Source organism: Moschus berezovskii, chromosome Y, assembly GCF_049115385.1.
Source record: "Moschus berezovskii isolate FMDL1 chromosome Y, NW_MosBer_1.0, whole genome shotgun sequence".
NCBI lineage: Eukaryota > Metazoa > Chordata > Mammalia > Artiodactyla > Moschidae > Moschus > Moschus berezovskii.
This window is the reverse complement of record NC_142489.1, coordinates 8,895,794-8,915,227: the sequence shown is the minus strand read 5'-3', so window position 1 is coordinate 8,915,227 and position 19,434 is coordinate 8,895,794. Positions and strand designations below refer to the sequence as shown.

At 53.3% G+C, this 19,434-nt stretch overlaps 1 protein-coding gene and 1 long non-coding RNA gene across 6 annotated transcripts in view; one reads left to right on the top strand and one right to left on the bottom strand.

Annotated features, from left to right (window-relative positions):
* Positions 1-4,061, top strand: part of LOC129564115 (pseudouridine-5'-phosphatase) — a 69,926-nt gene extending 65,865 nt beyond the window's left edge. For all 3 annotated transcript variants that reach the window (XM_088834544.1, XM_055437725.2, XM_088834545.1), the window contains one exon: positions 2,468-4,061. In XM_088834544.1, the coding sequence (XP_088690670.1) occupies positions 2,468-2,644 (177 nt within the window). In that variant the 3' untranslated portion in view covers positions 2,645-4,061. The remainder of the gene's footprint in view (positions 1-2,467) is intronic.
* LOC148773051 (uncharacterized) overlaps positions 3,912-19,434 on the bottom strand; it is a 71,565-nt gene continuing 56,042 nt past the window's right edge. For 2 of the 3 annotated variants that reach the window (XR_016037008.1, XR_016037006.1), the window contains exons 2-3: positions 9,119-9,188; positions 3,912-4,046 (exon numbers count right to left, since the gene is read on the bottom strand). This is a non-coding gene — a long non-coding RNA (uncharacterized LOC148773051). Of the gene's footprint in view, positions 4,047-9,118; positions 9,189-12,680; positions 12,989-19,434 lie in introns of those variants that run through there. The other variant, XR_016037007.1, reaches the window with a different exon arrangement.

Sequence of the window (19,434 nt, the reverse complement as noted above, 5' to 3'; positions counted from 1 at the left end):
CTGTGTGTGTACTGTGGGTGTGTACCATGTGTGTGCTGTGAGTACTGCAGGTGTGTTGTGTGTATTGTGTGTTGTGTGTACTCTGTGTGTACTGTGGGTATGTAACATGTGTGTGCTGTGAGTACTGCGGATGTGTTGTGTGTGTTGTGTGTGCTGTGTGTGCCGCGGGTGTGCTACGTGTTGTGTGTACTGTGGGTGTGTACCGTGTGTGCTGTGAGTACTGCAGGTGTGTTGTGTGTATTGTGTGTTGTGTGTACTCTGTGTGTACTGTGGGTGTGCTGTGAGTGCTGCGGGTGTGTTGTGTGTATTGTGTGTTGTGTGTGTGTACTGTGGGTGTGTACTGTGTGTGTGCTGTGAGTGCTGTGGGTGTATTGTGTGTATTGTGTGTTGTGTGTATTGTGGGTGTGTACTGTGTATGTTGTGTGTACTCTGGGTGTGTACTGTGTGTTGTGTGTACTGTGTATTGTGGGTGTGTACCGTGTGTGTGCTGTGAGTGCTGTGGGTGTGTTGTGTGTATTGTGTGTTGTGTGTGGTGTGTGTTATGTGTACTGTGGGTGTGTACTGTGGGTGTTGTGTATACTGTGGGTGTGTGCTGTGTGTGTGCTCTGAGTGCTGCGGGTGTGTTGTGTGTGGTGTGTGTTATGTGTACTGTGTGTGTGTACTGTGTGTGTGCTGTGTGTACTGTGTGTGTGCTGTGGGTGTGCTGTGAGTGCTGCGGGTGTGTTGTGTGTGTTGTGTGTACTGTGGGTGTGTACTGTGTGTGTTGTGTGTACTGTGGGTGTGTACTGTGTGTGCTGTGTGTACTGCGGGTGTGTTGTGTGTACTGTGGGTGTGTACTGTGGGTGTGTACTGTGTGTATGTTGTGTGTACTGTGGGTATGTACTGTGTGTGTTGTGTGTACTGTGGGTGTGTACTGTGTGTGTGCTGTGTGTACTGTGTGTGTGCTGTGAGTGCTGCGGGTGTGTTGTGTGTTGTGTGTACTGTGGGTATGTACTGTGTGTGTTGTGTGTACTGTGTGTTGTGTGTACTGTGGTGTGTACTGTGTGTGTTGTGTGTACTATGGATGTGTGCTGTGTGTGTGCTCTGAGTGCTGCGGGTGTGTTGTGTGTGGTGTGTGTTATGTGTACTGTGGGTGTGTACTGTGTGTGTGCTGTGTGTACTGTGTGTGTGCTGTGTGTGTGCTGTGAGTGCTGCGGGTGTGTTGTGTGTGTTGTGTGTACTGTGCGTATGTACTGTGTGTGTTGTGTGTACTGTGGGTGTGTACTGTGTGTGTGCTGTGTGTACTGCGGGTGTGTTGTGTGTATTGTGTGTTGTGTGTGTTGTGTGTACTGTGGGTGTGTACTGTGGGTGTGTACTGTGTGTATGTTGTGTGTACTGTGTGTTGTGTGTACTGTGTGTTGTGTGTACTGTGGGTGTGTATCGTGTGTGTTGTGTGTACTGTGGGTGTGTGCTGTGTGTGCTCTGAGTGCTGCGGGTGTGTTGTGTGTGGTGTGTGTTATGTGTACTGTGGGTGTGTACTGTGTGTGCTGTGTGTACTGTGTGTGTGCTGTGTGTGTGCTGTGAGTGCTGCGTGTGTGTTGTGTGTACTGTGGGTATGTACTGTGTGTGTTGTGTGTACTGTGGGTGTGTACCGTGTGTGTGCTGTGTGTACTGCGGGTGTGTTGTGTGTATTGTGTGTTGTGTGTACTGTGGGTGTGTACCGTGTGTGTGCTGTGAGTGCTGCGGGTGTGTTGTGTGTATTGTGTGTTGTGTGTGCTGTGTGTACTGTGGTGTACTGTGTTGTGTGTACTGTGGGTGTGTACCGTGTGTGTGCTGTGAGTGCTGCGGGTGTGTTGTGTGTATTGTGTGTGGTATGTACTGTGGGTGTGTACTGTGTGTGTTGTGTGTACTGTGGGTGTGTACTGTGTGTGTGCTGTGTGTGTGCTGTGAGTGCTGCGGGTGTGTTGTGTGTATTGTGTGTTGTGTGTGCTGTGAGTACTGCGGGTGTACTGTGTTGTGTGTACTGTGGGTGTGTACTGTGTGTGTGCTGTGTGTACTGTGGGTGTGTACTGTGTGTGTGCTGTGTGTACTGTGGGTGTGTACGGTGTGTGTGCTGTGTGTACTGCGGGTGTGCTGTGTGCTGTGTGTACTGTGTTCCAGTAAAATGAATTGGTGAGTCTAGAACCCGGTCTGCCCGCTGAGCTGTGCCAGCTCCCGGGGCTGAGAGCGATGGGCCAGCCCGCCGTCAAGTGCCAGGGCAGGCCGCGCTGGGATGGGGGGGGCGTGCCGGCCCTCTCCGTGCCCCTTACGGGTGGTGAACCGGGCAGCCCCCACCCACATCCTTCCTGGGTCCCGCAGAACTCCGGCCGTGCCCACAGACGGACTCAGCCACCGGCCACGGGGGCCGTGCCCACCCAGGCGAGACGCGTGGGTACCGACTGGGATGACTCAACCCTCTTTGTCTTTTTTTCCCTCCCTCGCCCTGCAGTGCCTGGTGTTCGAAGACGCGCCCAACGGGGTGGAGGCGGCCCTCGCCGCGGGGATGCAGGTGGTCATGGTCCCTGACGAAAACCTGAACCCAGACCTGACCTCCAAGGCCACCCTCGTGCTGGGTTCCCTGCAGGAGTTCCAGCCCGAGCTGTTCGGCCTGCCGCCCTACGACTGAGAGGGCGCCCACCCACCCCCTACCCCGGGGGTCCCCGCCAGGAGAGGGCCGGGGAGACAGCTGGAGGGGAGCCCCGCTCCCAGACCTCCCCGGGACCGGCCTTCAGCCCCCAGGCCTTCTCGGCCCGCAGAGGGCCGGGCCCGCGCTCTCCACGGGGGCCAAAACCCTCACTTGACACGCAGAAGGCAGATCCAGCCCAGAACGCAAGATGGAAAAATCTCACTGGAATAATCGTATTTAGTGTCGGAATAATTTGGCTTCACGCCCTTTATCTTCTTTGGTGTTCTCAGCCCTGGTTGGCAACTGTAAAATGTGTATGCATGTATGTATGTGCTTGTATGTATATATATGTCGGTACATAGTTATTTATACTTATAGGCATCCAGTACTGAATCACCCTTCAGTGTTCTGTCCTCTTCACGGGCGATAGCAACTGATCCAAGTGAGCTGGTCATTCTGTTTGTGATCTGAGTGGGAGATTCACCTTGGATGAGCTTTTAATAAGCGACTGTCTTTATCTGCAGACGGTGGCATTCTTCCCGTGTCCTTCAAAGCGCTCGGGACCTGTGGTCAGAGCCCGTGACCGCTGTCATGCGTTCTTTTTTGCCGGTGTGAACATCCCTGCAGCCTGCGTCTCACATCGAGGTGCATACGCACGTTCCAGAACGTTTTCTACCTCAGAGAAGTCATTTCCTTTAAGATCGTTTATTTTTCTAATACGCTCTTAGATACAGATAGAATTGGATTGGCCAGTGCCGTCTTGGTACCACCAAGAACCCATTTGGGGAACACTTTATCCGACATTAGGCTCTGGTGATTAACGCCTTTTAATAGATTTCCTTCAGAAACCTGGCGTGCTTCAGTCCATGGGGTCGCAAGGAGTCGGACACGACTTAGCAACTGAACAACAGACTTGCTCAGCCTTTTGCAATGGGAACATCATTGAAAATGAGAATAATATAATCTCGGGGTGTTCCTAGTGGGTGCCCCCCCCCAACAAGTGTTCTTTTACTGATTGTCCTTAAGCTGATTTTCCACTGTGTAAGGTCTTAGAAAAATGATAGAAATGTATATGACGGCGATGATTGTGATTATTTCTGGCCTTTGACCAGTTTTGCACCATTTCAGCTAATTGATCTCAATATTTCTTGATGGCCCGTATACGTGTCTGTTCTTTGAATTCTCCCTGAAATTGCTTGTAACATCTTACTGTTTCCCTCACCAGTTGATTTCATTGAATAAAAGTTTTGACACTTGTTTCTGTTTTACTTGTGAGTATGACTTTATCAGTCTCTTTTTTTAAAAAAAACGTCATATCCTGGGGACTTCCCTGGTGGTCCCCTTCACCATCCAGTGCTTCGATCCCTGGTTGGGGCGCTTAAGATCCCACATGCCTTTGTGACTAAAAAATCCAAAACAGAACAGAAACAATATTGTTAACAAACTCAATAAAGACTTTAAAAAAAAATTATCCTCTAACAAATGTAAAACATAAATGTGACTGGTTGACTTTTTATTTGTTTAAGCCACAAACAGTATTAATACTGTAAGATGATTTGCATATGTACAATTGTTTAACTTTTATTGAAATAGTTTTGCAGTGTTGTGTAGCTTCAGGTGTTCAGCAGACTGATTTGCTGATGTCCATGTATTTATTCTTTTTCTGATTGTTTCCCATTATAGGTTATTCCAGAATATTGAGTAGAGTTCCCTGTGCTGTACAAGTATGTCCTTGTTAGCTATTTTATATACAGTAGGCATTTACATGTGGTCAGTGAACCAAGCTTTCTTTGCACTCCGCAGATAAAGGGTCTCAGGGAGACGGTCACTTACTTGATTTGTAAATGATCACATTCTTCCCAGAGGTTTGTGTTTTGTGAATAAGGTCGTTTCTATCGTTTGTTTTCCATTGCACATATAAATGATATCATACGGTATTTGTCTTTCTCTGAGTTCCTTCAATTAGTACGATCATCTCTGGGTCCACCCATGTTGCTGTAAATAGCACGTCTTTACATCTCTTGTTAAACAGGAGACCGCGGGAAACATGCCATTAAATACATTTATTCATTTAGAACCTTGTCAAAGAGGTGGTGAGTTCATATATTATGCAGAGGCATTTAAAATGACTTGTTTACAAAATCCTCTTTGCAGAATAATTGGCCTGCAGTCCACATTCAGAATCTCAGTCAGATAAGGATAGGTATTTATTGTAAAGAATACCTATTTCTCTGTAACCCGAGTCAATACTCTTTAATTGGTGATGTACTCACTGTTCTGTTTAAAAGTCAGAAACAAAAGGATTCCTCCTTCAGTACGTTTTCATCAGCATTCTAGAAATTCTAGTCAATGAGTAATGCCACTTAATGTTTACATATGAGTCCCATGATATAAAAACTCTCAGAAGTGTCTCTGAACCGTGTCTATTTCTCTGCGTAATGCCACTTAATGTTTACATATGAGTCCCATGATATAAAAACTCTCAGAAGTGTCTCTGAACCGTGTCTATTTCTCAGCTTCCGAAGGATGTCTTCACTGCATACTGAATTCTGAAGTGTTAATTGCTCAGTCGTGTCTGACTCTTTTTGGCCCCATGGACTGTAGCCCACCCGGCTCCTCTGTCCATGGGATTCTCCAGGCAATACTGGAGTGGGTTACCATTCCCTTCTCCAAGAAATCTTCCCGACCCAGGGGTTGAATCCGGGTCTTCTGCATCGGCAGGCGGATTCCTTACTACTGAGCCGTCCGGGAAGCCCAAGAGTGCTCCTTGTTTACCCCCCTTTAAGTCTTAATGTCTTGAGGAGATTAACTGAGGCACGATTAGGTTTGTAACTTGTGAGGTTAGTGCTGGGGCTGACGGTTAAAGGTTAACATTCAGGACAGCACTCCAGAAAACGCCATCATTCCCCACACTTAACCGTGAGCCACAGGGAAATACATAGAAATTTTTGGTAATTAAACTATCAAGGATGTCTGACATTGCAACACCATTGTCCAGGTGCAGAACTGACTCGTACGGGTCTCGCCTGGATGCAGCCAGCCCTGTATTTTTTTCACCGTGGGCCTATGCTGTTTAAGGCAGCCCACAGAACACACTCTTGCCTTATTAGCTGCACCATCCTTTAAAGATAAAAAAAAAAAAAATTTTTTTTTTTTTTAAATCTGGACCATTTTTCGAAGTATGTTGAATTTGTCACAATGTTGTTTCTGTTTTACGCTCTGCGTTTTTGACCACGAAGCTTGTGGGATCCTAGTTCCCCAGCCAGGAATCAAACCCTCACCTCCTGGGTTGCAAGGCAGAGTCTTAACCGCTGGACCGCCGGGGAAGTCCCTGAATCATCCATTTTTATGTAAGGAGAATATTTTCCTTACACAAGTTTGAGATGCCCACTAATGGAGAAAATACGAAGCCTGTCGAATGTCAGCTCTTATCTCCTCCGACGGCTCCCTCCTGACTGCGGTCTTCAGGATTCTCGAGTTAACCTCCGGGAAGCTGTGAAATGTCCGTCTTGAGTGCTCGCTCTTGGGAAACACTTACCAGGCCCCCGGGTGATGAGCTGTTTGTTCTCTGCTGATCCCCTTACTAACACGCAGTCATGTTGGCGAGGCAAGCTGTTGACGGGTCCAAGACTGGTGACAGCATCCCTGCGGGGTTCCTACATGTCATCTATTGCTAGGCCCACGGTCCCCTGAGAAGAGCACCAGCTGGTTGTTAACTAGTCTCTCAGATGTGTCCGACTCTTTTTGCGACCCCGCCATGGACTGTAGCCCGCCAGGCTCCTCTGTCCGTGAGGTTTCCCCGGCAAGAATACTGGGTGTGGGTTTGCCATTGCCTTCTCCGGGGAGATCTTCCCAAGCCAAGGATCAAACTTGTGTCTCCTTGTTACTCCTAGGGCAGGTTTTTAACCTCGTTCTCAAGGACTGGGATCTGAGGTTTTTCTCATCCATCTTTCTGTAACAGTACTGTTTTTTTTTTTGTCTTTTTATTTATTTTGTAAACTTATTTTGAACTGGAGGCTAATAGCTTGACAATGCTGTGTTGGTTTGTGCTGGGCAGCACAGTGAATCAGCTACATGAATACATATAGGTATATCCCCTCCCTCTTAAGCTTCCCTCAGCCCCCATCCCCCTCTAGCTCATCACTGAGCACGGAGCTGAGGTCCCTGTGCTATCCGGCGTCTTCCCACTAGCTAGCTATCTTACACACATGGGTAGTGTATATGTGTCACTGCTGTTCGACTTCTCTCATTTTGGTTTCTCGATTACTCGTCTGCAAACCGCAGTTTGTCCATATGACTGTCCTGACGACCCCACCCCACCACCGCCCCCCCCGCCTCACACCATCCAGCGAGAACTTGGCTCCTGGGGTTTGGGGATGAAGGGAACTCAGCCTTGAGCCTGTTGGCTGCAGCGTCCCCAGAGTGCTGCTGAAGGTGTCGGAGACGAGCCGCTTGGGTCTGGTGAGAGTCCCTGTGGATTCACGGGCCACCCACTCTCCTCCTGTTAGCTGCGGACTCACACCTTCCTTTCTCTGCCCAGAACTCCTTGGGAGCAGTAGCTCAAAGTATATCCCAGAAGTTTGCGGTCTAGATCACTCACAGCACCTGACAGGTTTTGTTTCCTAGCGGTGGAAGACCAGATGGACGTGATCTGACCCCCGAGCAATGTGGAATTTAATATGAGGGATATAGTTAAGGACCCATAGACATGTACGATTGCAAATTGCTATTCATGCTGTGAGGCAGAAGAACAGTGTCTTAGGGGGAACAGTGGTGGGGTGGGCACATCCTTTAAATTGATGCCTGTAGGGTGAATGAGACGGCCTTAATATCGAAGCAATATATGAGATTTGAGTCAGGAGGCAGTGGAAGTTAACTTGGTCAGTTTCTTAAGAACTTACTGAGCAGAGACATGAATGCGTCTTTTGTTGCCTGACTGGAGTGTCTCAGTATTCACTTAACAAATTGCCAGCCACAGGTGTTAGTTTCTGCCAGAATCCCCTGGTCAATAAATGTGTTAAAAAGCGAAACAGAGATCGACCATACATAACCCAGCATTTCCACTTTGGGGTGAGTGCTTGAGAGAGATGAGAAAGTTTGTCCACACAGAAACTTGCACATGGATGTTCACTGCAGTGCCATTCTTAATAGTCAAGAGGAGGAAACCCCAGGAGCCATCCACAGAGGAGGGCTTGATGGGAGCTAGCTCTGCGATAAGGTCCGAGATTCCAGTGTTATTCGTACCTTTTAACCAACAGCCAAACCCATTCCTCTAATTGGCTCACATTAAAAGGAGCTTCCTGTTATGTGGAGCAAGTTCCCTCATTTGCACAAGGGATGGCTAGAGATCTCCACCAGGGGTTGAAGTCTGCAAGATGAATTGATGAACCCAGTCCATTTTCTGATGTTAAATGCGTGCATTTTTAAATGTCACTGGGACTTCCCTGGTGGTCCAGTGGCTGAGACTCCATGTTCCCAGTGCAGGGGGACCCAGGTTCGATCCCTGATCTGGGAACTAGAGCCCAGATGCGACAACTAAAGAGCATCCGTTGCTGGATGCCACAACAAAGACCCTGCCTGCTGCAGCTAACGCCCAGTGCAGCCAAATAAATACATGTTGATTAAATAAGGAAATATCACTCAGCTACATGGCAACAAGTGTTGTCGGTGAGAGGAACCAACATCAGGGACAAAGTGAAAAGGAGGGATTCAAATCACTTCATGGTTTATATTCCGATTCCAGTGATCCAGGGGTCCTGTGATGGTGTGTCGAGGTAAGCCAAAGCCTGGCTTAGGAAATGCAGAGCTCTAGGAGCATCTGGGTGCTAACAGATGAGAAGGTGTCTGGTGAAGACAGGTCAGAAGGAAGGGATTACAGCGTCATAATGCTGAAAGTCTCAGGACTTCCCTGGTGGTCCAGTGGTTCAGAATCTGCCTTGCAGTTCAGGGGACATGGGTTCCATCCCTGTTTGGGGAACTAAGGTCCCACGCGCCACGGGGCAAGCAAGCCCATGCACCCCAACCCGAGAGTCCATGCACTGCAGAAACAAGATCGCACGTGACCCAGTGAAGACGCTGTGTGCTGCAACTAAGACCCAACACAGCCAAAGGAAAACATAACAAAAAAGCGAAAGTCCACCTCGAAAGACTGCCAGGAGACCAAGGACCAGCTGGACGGACAGGTGGACACGCAGTCTGGGTACCTGTGCTGGGACAGGAAGAGCTCTGGGGGCCAACGACAGACTGGATATGATGGGGAAGGGCTTCACGCCACGAGGGGAGACAATGCTTGAGAAAACTTGACCGATCAGGGGAGCAAAGACACGGGGCCCTCCCTCCAGGGGGAAAGCGAGCCTGGGGAGAATCTCCTGTCTCTTGTAGTTTTCTGTGGACTGAATGGTTCAAAGTGAGTAGAAAGAGAAGCAGGTGCTTTTTTAACCCCAGATGGTACAGAGTTGTGCAAGGGAAGCTTACCTTGATGCTAAACGGAAGGAGGACGCCTGGCCTGTGGACAGGATTGAAATGTCTCTTTCCAAAGTTGAGGCTGCAGACAGAAAGGGAGGACTTGACAACAGGCTGACACAAGGGAGGGCAAGCAGAGAGAAAAGGATCCTGAAGAGGTTGGCATTTCCCCTGGAAAGTGCATCTAATCCTGCAAATCCAGCACAGCCCACTCACTAAAGGTCTCTCAGCTCACCGCGCCAGATGTCTGTTTACAGCCTGCCCAGGACGCAGCCACCGGCTTGTTTGAGTCCAGCCCCCGACAAGCACTCCTGAGCCCGCATCTCACTCCCTGCACTGAACCAGGCAGGTTCCCACGCTGTTCAAGGCCCTGACAAACACTCCTGAGCCCACATCATGCTCCACGCACTGAAGCAGGCTGGGTTCTGCCCTAGTTCAAGTCCACAACAAACACTCCAGAGCCTGCATCTCACTCCCCGCACTGAACCATGCTGGTTCCTGCCCTGTTCAAGATTCCGACAAACACTCCTGAGCCCACATCATGCTCCCTGCACTGAACCAGGCTGGGTCCTGCTTTTGTTCAAGCCCCTGACAAGCACTCCTGAGCCCGCATCTCTCTGCCTGCACTGAACCAGGCTGGTTCCTGCCCTGTTCAAGCCCCTGACAAACACTCCTGAGCCCATATCATGCTCCCCACACTGAGCCAGGCTGCGTTCTACCCTAGTTCAACTCCCTGACAAACATTCCTGAGCCTGCATCTCACTCCCCGCACTGAACCAGGCTGGTTCCTGCCCTGTTCAAGCCCCTGACAAACACTCCTGAGCCCACATCATGCTCTCCACACTGAGCCAGGCTGCGTTCTACCCTAGTTCAACTCCCTGACAAACATTCCTGAGCCTGCATCTCACTCCCCGCACTGAACCAGGCTGGTTCCTGCCCTGTTCAAGCCCCTGACAAACACTCCTGAGCCCACATCATGCTCCCCACACTGAGCCAGGCTGTGTTCTACCCTAGTTCAACTCCCTGACGAACATTCCTGAGCCCGCAACTCGGTCCCTGCACTGAAACAGGCTGGTTCCCAACCTGTTGAAGCCCCCCGACAAACACTTCTGAGCCCACATCTCTCTGTCTCACTGCACTGAACCAGGCTGGATCCTGCCCTGTTGAAGCCCCCAACAAACACTCCTGAGCCCGCATCTTGGTCCCTACACTGACGGAGGCTGGTTCCTGCCCTGTTCAAGATCCGACAGACACTCCTGAGCCTGCATCTCTCTTCCTAACTGAACCAGGCTGGGACCTGCCCTTGTTCAAGCCCCCAACAAACACTCTTCAGCCTGCATCTCTCTCCCTGCACTGAACCATGCTGGTTCCCGCCCAATTCAAGCCCCTGACAAACATTCCTGAGCCCACATCTCTCTCCAGGACAGACCCACACTGGTTCCATCCCTTGAGCCTGCATCGCTCTCCCTGCACTGAACCACGCTGATGCCTGCCCTGGTCAAGCCCCCGACAAACACCTCCTGAGCCCACATCTCACTCCCCGTATTGAACCAGGCTGGTTGTTGCCCGTGTTCAAGTCCCCGACAAACACTGCTGAACCAGCATCATGATCCCCGCACTGAACTAGGTTGGGTCCAGCCCTAGTTCATGTCCCCGACAAACACTCCTGAGCCCACATCTCGGTCCCTGCACTGAACCCGGCCAGATTCTGCCTGTTCAAACCCGACAAACACTCCTGAGCCTGCATCTCTCTCCCTGCACTGAACCACGCTGGTCCCTGCCCGGTTCAAGCCCCTGACAAATACTCCTGAACCCGCATCTCACTCCCAGCACTGAACCAGGCTGTTTCCTGCCCTGTTCAATCCTCTGACAGACACTCCTGAGCCCGCATCTCACTCCTTGAACTGAACCAGGCTGGGTTCTGCCCTAGTTCAAGTCTCCGACAAACACTCCTGAGCTCACTTCTTGCCTGCACTGATGCAGGCTGTGTCCTCTCCTTGTTCAAGCCCTGGACAAACACTCGTGAGCCTGCATCTCGCTCCCTGACTGAACCAGGCTGGGTGCCGCCCTTATTGAAGCGCCAGACAAAGACTCCTGAGCCAACGTGAGGCTCCCTGCACTGACCCAGCCTGGTTCCAGCCCTGTTCAAGCCCCTGACAAACACTCCTGAGTCTCATCGCTCCCTTTCCCTGCACTGACCCAGGCTGGTTCCTTCGCTTGAGCCTGCATCTCTCTTCCTGCACTGCACCACACTGGGTCCCCCGCTGTTGAAGCCCCCGACAAACACTCCTGAGCCGACATCATGCTCCTTGCACTGACCCAGGCTGGGTCCTGCCCTTGTTCAAGCCCCCGTTAGACACTCCTGAGCCCACATCAGGAACCTTGCACTGACCAAGGCTGGTTCCCGTCTGTTCAAACCCCAGACAAATATCCTAGGACGACATCTCTCTCTCCCTGAACTGAGCACGCTGGTTCCCGCCCCATTCAAGCCCCCGACGAACACTCCTGAGCCTGCATCTCTCTCCCTGCACTGAACCACGCCAGTTTCCGCCCTGTTCAAGCCCCCGACAAACACTCCTGAACCCGTATCTTGCTCCGTGCACAGAGACAGGCTGGTTCCTGCCCTGTTCAAGCCCCCGACTAACACTCCTCAACACACATCTCGCTCCCTGCACTAACCCAGACTGTTCCCGCCCTGTTCAACCACCCTACAAACACTCCTGAGCGCGCATCATACTGCCCGCACTGAACCAGGCTCAATTCTGCCCTCGTTCATGCGCCCGACTAACACTCCCGAACACACATCTAGCTCCCTGCATTGAACTAGGATGGGCCCTCCTCTTGTTCAAGCCCCAGAAAAATACTCCTGAACCTGCATATCTCTCACCGCACCGAACCAGGGTGGTTCCTGCCCTGTTCAAGCCCTCGACAAACACTCCTGAGACCATATCATGCTCCCTGCCCCGACCCAGGCTGAGTCTTGACCTAGTTCTATCCCCCGACAAACACTCCTGAGCCCACATCCTGCTCCCCGCACTGAACCAGGCTGGGTTCTGCCGCAGTTCATGCCTCCGACAAACACTCCTGAAAACACATCTCTCTCCCTGCCATGAACTAGGCTGGTTCCCGCCCTATACAAGCCCCTGACAAACATTCCTGAGTCTCATCTCTCCCTTTCCCTGCATTGACCCAGGTTAGTTCCTTCGCTTGAGCCTGCATCTCTCTTCCTGCACTGCACCACACTGGTTCCCCCGCTGTTGAAGCCCCCGACAAACACTCCTGAGCCGACATCATGCTCCCTGCACTGACCCAGGCTGGGTCCTGCCCTTGTTCAAGCCCCCGTCAAACACTCCTGAGCCCACATCAGGTTCCTTGCACTGACCCAGGCTGGTTCCCGTCCTGTTCAAACCCCAGACAAACATCCTAGGACGACATCTGTCTCTCCCTGCGCTAAACACGCCGGTTCCCGCCCCGTTCAAGCCCCCGACGAACACTCCTGAACCCACATATCGCTCCCTGCACTGAACCAGGTTGGGTCCTTCCCTTTAGCCTGCATCTGACTCCCCGCACTGACCTAGGCTGGTTCCTTCTCTTTAGCCTTCATCTCACTCCCCGTGCTGAACCAGGCTAGTTCCTGCCCTGGTCAAGCCCCCGACAAACACTCCTGAGCACACATCATGCTCGCCGCGCTGAACCAGGCTGGTTTCCTCCCTGCTCAAGCCCCCGACAAACACTCCTGAGCCCGCATCGCTCTCCCTGCACTGAACTCCGCTGGTTCCTTCCCTTGAGCCTGCATCCCACTCCCTGCACTGAACCTGGCTGGGTCCTGCCCTTGTTGAAACCCCCGACAAACATTCCTGAGGCCACATCTTGCTCCCTGCCCTGAACTAGGCTGGTTCCCGCCCTGTTCAAGCCCCGGACAAAGACTCCTGAAACCTCATCTCGATCCCTGCACTGAAGCTGGCTGGTTCCTGCTCTTTTTCAAGCCCCCAGCAAACACTCCTCAGCCTGCATCTCACTCTCTGCACTGAACCAGGCTGGTTCCCTCCCTGTTCAAGCCCCCGACAAACACTCCTGAGCCTGCATCTCTCTCTCTCTCCCTGCGCTGAACACGCTGGTTCCCGCCCCGTTCAAGCCCCCGACGAACACTCTTGAACCCACATCTCGCTCCCTGCACTGAACCAGGCTGGGTCCTTCCCTTTAACCTGCATCTGACTCCCCTCACTGACCTAGGCTGGTTCCTTCTCTTTAGCCTTCATCTCACTCGCCGTGCTGAACCAGGCTCGTTCCTGTCCTGGTCAAGCCCCCGACAAACACTCCTGAACACATATCATGCTCCCCGCACTGAACGTGGCTGGGTCCTGCCCTTGTTCAAACCCCCGACAAACATTCCTGAGGCCACATCTTCCTCCCTGCACTGACCTAGGCTGGTTCCCGCCCTTTTCAAGCCCCCGACAAACACTCCTGAGCACAGATCTCTGCCTGCATTGAACCAGCCTGGGTCCTGCTCTTATTCAAGCCCCCAGCAAACACTCTTGAGCCTGCGTCTCACTCCCTGGACTGAACCAGGCTGTTTCCTGCCCTGTTCAAGCCCCCGACAAACACTTCTGAACCGGCATCTCGGTCCCTGCACTGAACCTCGCTGGTTCCTGCCCTGTTCAATCCCCGACAAACGCTCCTGAGCCCACATCATGCTCCCCACACTGAGCCATCTGCGTTCTACCCTAGTTCAAGTCCCTGACAAACACTCCTGAGCCTGCCTCTCTCTCCCTGCACTGAACCACGCTGGTTCCCCCTCTGTTCAAGACCCCGACTAACACTCCTGAGCTCACATCTCTCTCCAGGACAGACCCAGAATGGTTCCATCCCTTGAGCCTGCATCTCACTCCCCGCATTGAACCAGGCTGGTTGTTGCCCTTGTTCAAGTCCCCGACAAACACTGCTGAACCCGCATCATGATCCCCGCACTGAACTAGGTTGGGTCCTGCCCTAGTTCATGTCCCTGACAAACACTGCCGAGCCCACATCTCGGTCCCTTCATTGAACCTGGCCAGTTTCTGCCCTGTTCAAACCCCCGACAAAAACTCCTGCGCCTGTGTCTCTCTCTCTCGCCCTGCACTGAACCACGCTGATTTTTGTCCTGGTCAAGCCCCCGACAAACACTCCTAAGCCCACATCTCAATCCCGCATTGAACCAGGCTGGTTGTTGCCCGTGTTCAACTCCCCTACAAACACTTCTGAACCCGCATCCTGATCCCCGCACTGAACTAGGTTGGGTCCTTCCCTAGTTCATGTCCCTGACAAACACTCCTGAGCCCACATCTCGGTCCCTACACTGAACCTGGCCGGTTTCTGCCCTGTTCAAACCACCGACAAACACTCCTGAGCCTGCATCTCTCTCTCTCTCTCTCCCTGCACTGAACCACGCTGATTCCTGCCCTGGTCAAGCCCCCAACAAACACTCCTGAGCCCACATCTCTCTCCCCGTACTGAACCAGGCTGGTTCTCGCCCTCTTCCAGCCCCCGACAAATACTCCTGAACCTGCGTCTCACTGCCTGCACTGTAGCAGACTGGGTCCTGCCTTTGTTCAGTCCCCCAGGAAACAGTCCTGAGCCCACATCTCCGTCCCTAAACTGAACGAGGCCGGGTCCTACCCTTGTTCAAGCCGGTGACAAACACTCCTCAACCCACATCTCGCTCCCTGCACTGACCCAGACTGGTTCCTGCCCAACCACCCAACAAACACTCCTGAGCGCGCATCACACTCCCCGCACTGAACCAGGCTCCGTTCTGCCCTAGTTCAAGCACCCGACTAACACTCCTGAACCCACATCTAGCACCCTGCATTGAACAAAGATGGGTCCTCCCCTTCTTCAAGCCCCCGAAAAACACTCCTGAGCCTACATATCTCTCCCCGCACTGAAACAGGCTGATTCCTGTTCTGTTCAAGCCCCCGACAAAACACTCCTGAGCCCATATCTCTCTGCCTGCATTGAACCAGCTTGGGTCCTGCTCTTGTTAAAGCCCCCAGCAAACACTCCTGAGCCTGCATCTCACTTCCTGGACTGAACCAGCCTGGGTTCTGCCCTAGTTCAAGTCCCCGAAAAAACTCCTGAGCTCGATTCATGGCTGCACTAATGCAGCCTGTGTCCTCACCTTTTTCAACCCCCAACAAACACTCCTGAGACTGCATCTCGCTCCCTGATTGAACCAGGCTGGGTCCCGCCCTTCTTGAAGCCCCAGAGAGACTCCTGAGCCCACATGTGGCTCCCTGCACTGACCCAGACTGGTTCCCGCCCTGTTCAAGCCCCCGATAAACACTCCTGAACCCGCCTGTCGCTTCCTGCACTGAACTAGACCGGGGCCCACCCTTGTTCAAGCCCCCAGCAAATACTCCTGAGACGGCATCTCTCTCCCCCTGCATTGAACCTGGCTGGTTCCCGCCCTGTTCAGGCCCCTGACAACAATTCCTGAGTCTCATCGCTCTCTTTCCCTGCACTGACCCAGGCTGGTTCCTTCGCTTGAGCCTGCATCTCTCTTCCTGCACTTCACCACACTGGTTCCCCCGCTGCTGAAGCCCCCGACAAACACTCCTGAGCCGACATCATGCTCCCTGCACTGACCCAGCCTGGGTCCTGCCCTTGTTCAAGCCCCCATCAGACACTCCTGAGCCTACATCAGGTTCCTTGCACTGACCCAGGCTGGTTCCCATCCTGCTCAAACCCCAGACAAACATCCTAGGGAGACATCTCTCTCGCCCTGCGCTGAACACGCTGGTTCCCGCCCCGTTCAAGCCCTCGACGAACACTCCTGAACCCACATCTCGCTCCCTGCACTGAACAAGGCTGGTTCCTTCCCTTTAGCCTGCATCTCACTCCCCGCAGTGACCTTGGCTGGTTCCTTCTCTTTAGCCTTCATCTCACTCCCCGTGCTGAACCAGGCTCGTGCCTGCCCTGGTCAAGCCCCCGCCAAGCACTCCTGAAGCCACATCTCGCTCCCTGCACTGACCCAGACTGCTTCCCGCCCTGTTCAACCACCCTACAAACACTCCTGAGCGCGCATCATACTCCCCGCACTGAACCAGGCTCAATTCTTCCCTCATTCATGCGCCCGACTAACACTCCAGAACACACATCTAGCTCCCTGCATTGAACTAGGATGGGCCCTCCTCTTGTTCAAGCCCCCGAAAAACACTCCTGAGCCTGCATATCTCTCCCCGCACTGAAACAGGTTGGTTCCTGCCCTGTTCAAGCCCTCGACAAACACTCCTGAGACCATATCATGCTCCCTGCGCGGACCCAGGCTGAGTCTTGCCCTAGTTCTATCCCCCGACAAACACTCCTGAGCCCACATCCTGCTCCCCGCACTGAATCAGGCAGGATTATGCCGAAGTTCATGTCTCCGACAAACACTCCTGAACCCACATCTCTCTCCCTGCACTTACCCAGGCTGGTTCCTGCCCTGTTCAATCCCCCGACATACACTCCTGAGCTCACTTCATGCCAGCACTGAGAGAGGCTGTGTCCTCTCCTTGTTCAAGCCCTGGACAAACACTCCTGAGCCTGCATCTCGCTCCCTGACTGAACCAGGCTGGGTGCCGCCCTTCTTGAAGCCCCAGACAAAGACTCCTGAGCCCACATGAGGCTCCTGCACTGACCCAGAAAGGTTCCAGCCCTGTTCAAGCCCCCGATAAACACTCCTGAACCCGCCTGTCGCTTCCTGCCCTGAACTACACTGGGTCCCACCCTTGTTCAAGTCCCCGGCAAACACTCCTCAGCATGCATCTCACTCTCTACACTGAACAAGGCTGGTTCCCGCCCTGTTCAAGCCCCTGACAAACATTCCTGAGTCTCATCGCTCTCTTTCCCTGCCTTGACCCAGGCTGGTTCCTTCGCTTGAGCCTGCATCTCTCTTCCTGCATTGAACCACGCTGGTTCCCCCGCTGTTGAAGCCCCCGACATACACTCCTGAGCCGACATCATGCTCCCTGCACTGACCCAGGCTGGGTCCTGCCCTTGTTCAAGCAGCTGTCATACACTCCTGAGCCCACATCAGGTTCCTTGCACTGACCCAGGCTGGTTCCCGTCCTTTTCAAACCGCACACACACAACCTAGGACGACATCCCTCTCTCCCTGCGCTGAAGACGCTGATTCCCGTCCCGTTCAAGCCCCCGACAAACACTCCTGAGCAAACGTCATGCTCCCCGCACTGAACCAGGCTGGTTCCCGCCCTGTTCAAGTCCCCGACAAACACTCCTGAGTCTCAACTCTCTCTCCCGCACTGAACCACACTGGTTCTCGCCCTGTTCAATACCCCGACAAACACTCCTGAACCCGCATCATGTTGCCCGCACTGAAGCAGGCTGGGTCCTCCCCTTGTTCAAGCCCCCAGAAACACTCCTGAGCCCACATCTCTCTACCTACACTGATCCAGGCTATTTCCTGCCCTGTTCAAGCCCCCGATATACACTGCTCAGCCCACATCATGCTCCCCGCACGGAACCAGGGTGGGTCGAACCATAGTTCAATCTCCAAGAAACACTCCTGAGGCCGCATCTCTCTCCCTGTACTGAACCAGGCTGGTTCCTGCCCTGTTCAACCCCCAGCAAACACTTCTGAGCCTGCATCTTCTCCCTGCACTGACCCAGACTGGTTCCTGCCCTTGTTCAATCCCCCATCAAACGCTCCTGAGCCTGCATCACTCTCTCCCTGCACTGAACCACGCCAGTTTCCGCCCTGTTCAAGCCCCGGACAAACACTCCTGATCCCACATCTCGCTCCCTGCCCGGGCCCTGGCTGGTTCCTGCCCTGTTTAATCCCCAGACAAACACTCCTGAGGCCACATCTCGCTCCCTGCACTGACCCAGGCTGGGTCCTGCCCTTGTTTAATCTCCTCGCAAACGCTCCTGAGAATGCATCACTCTCTCCCTGCACTGAACCACGCCAGTTTCCTTCCTTTTCAAGCCCCCGACAAACACTCCTGAACCCGTATCTTGCTCCGTGCATGGACCCAGGCTGGTTCCTGCCCCGGTCAAGCCCCCGCCAAACACTCCTGAACCCACATCTCGCTCCCAGCACTGACCCAGACTGCTTCCCGCCCTGTTCAACCATCCTACAAATACTCCTGAGCGCGCATCACACTGCCCGCACTGAAGCAGGCTCAATTCTGCCCTCGTTCGTGTGCCCGACTAACACACCCTAACACACATCTAGCTCCCTGCATTGAACTAGGATGGGCCCTCCTCTTATTCAAGCCCCCGAAAAACACTGCTGAGCCTGCATATCTCTCCCCGCACTGACACAGGTTGGTTCCTGCCCTGTTCAAGCCCTCGACAAACACTCCTGAGAACATATCATGCTCCCTAGGCCGACCCAGGCTGAGTCTTGCCCTAGTTCTATCCCCCGACAAACACTCCTGAGCCCACATCCTGCTCCCCGCACTGAACCAGCCTGGGTTCTGCCCTGTTCAAGACCCCGACAAACACTCCTGAGCTCACTTCATGCCTGCACTGATAGAGGCTGTGTCCTCTCCTTGTTCAAGCCCTGGACAAACACTCCTGAGCCTGCATCTCGCTCCCTGACTGAACCAGGTGGGGTCCCGCCCTTCTTGAAGCACCCGACAAAGACTCCTGAGCCAACACGAGGCTCCCTGCACTGACCCAGACCGGTTCCAGCACTGTTCAAGCCCCCGATAAACACTCCTGCACCCGCCCGTCGCTTCCTGCACTGAACTAGACTGGGTCCCACCCTTGTTCAAGCCCCCAGCAAACACTCCTGAGTTGTCATCTCTCTCCCACTGCATTGAACCACGCTGGTTCCCGCCCTGTTCAAGCCCCTGACACACATTCCTGAGTCGCATCGCTCTCTTTCCCTGCCCTGACCCAGGCTGGTTCCTTCGCTTGAGCCTGCATCTCTCTTCCGGAACTGCACCACACTGGTTCCCCTGCTGTTGAAGCCCCCGACAAACACTCCTGAGCCGACATCATGCTCCCTGCACTGACCCAGGCTGTCCCTCAGCAAACGCTCCTGAGCCTGCATCACTCTCTCCCTGCACTGAACCATGCCAGTTTCCGCCCTTTTCAAGCCCCCGACAAACACTCCTGAACCCGTGTCTCGCTCTGAGCATGGACCCAGGCTGGTTCCGGCCCTGTTTAAACACCCGACAAACACTCCTGAACCCACATCATGCGGCCCGCACTGAAGCAGGCTGGGTCCTCCCCTTGTTCAAGCCCCCAGAAACACTCCTGACGCCACATCTCTCTACCTGCACTGATCCAGGCTATTTCCTGCCCTGTTCAAGCCCCCGATGTACACTCCTTAGCCCATA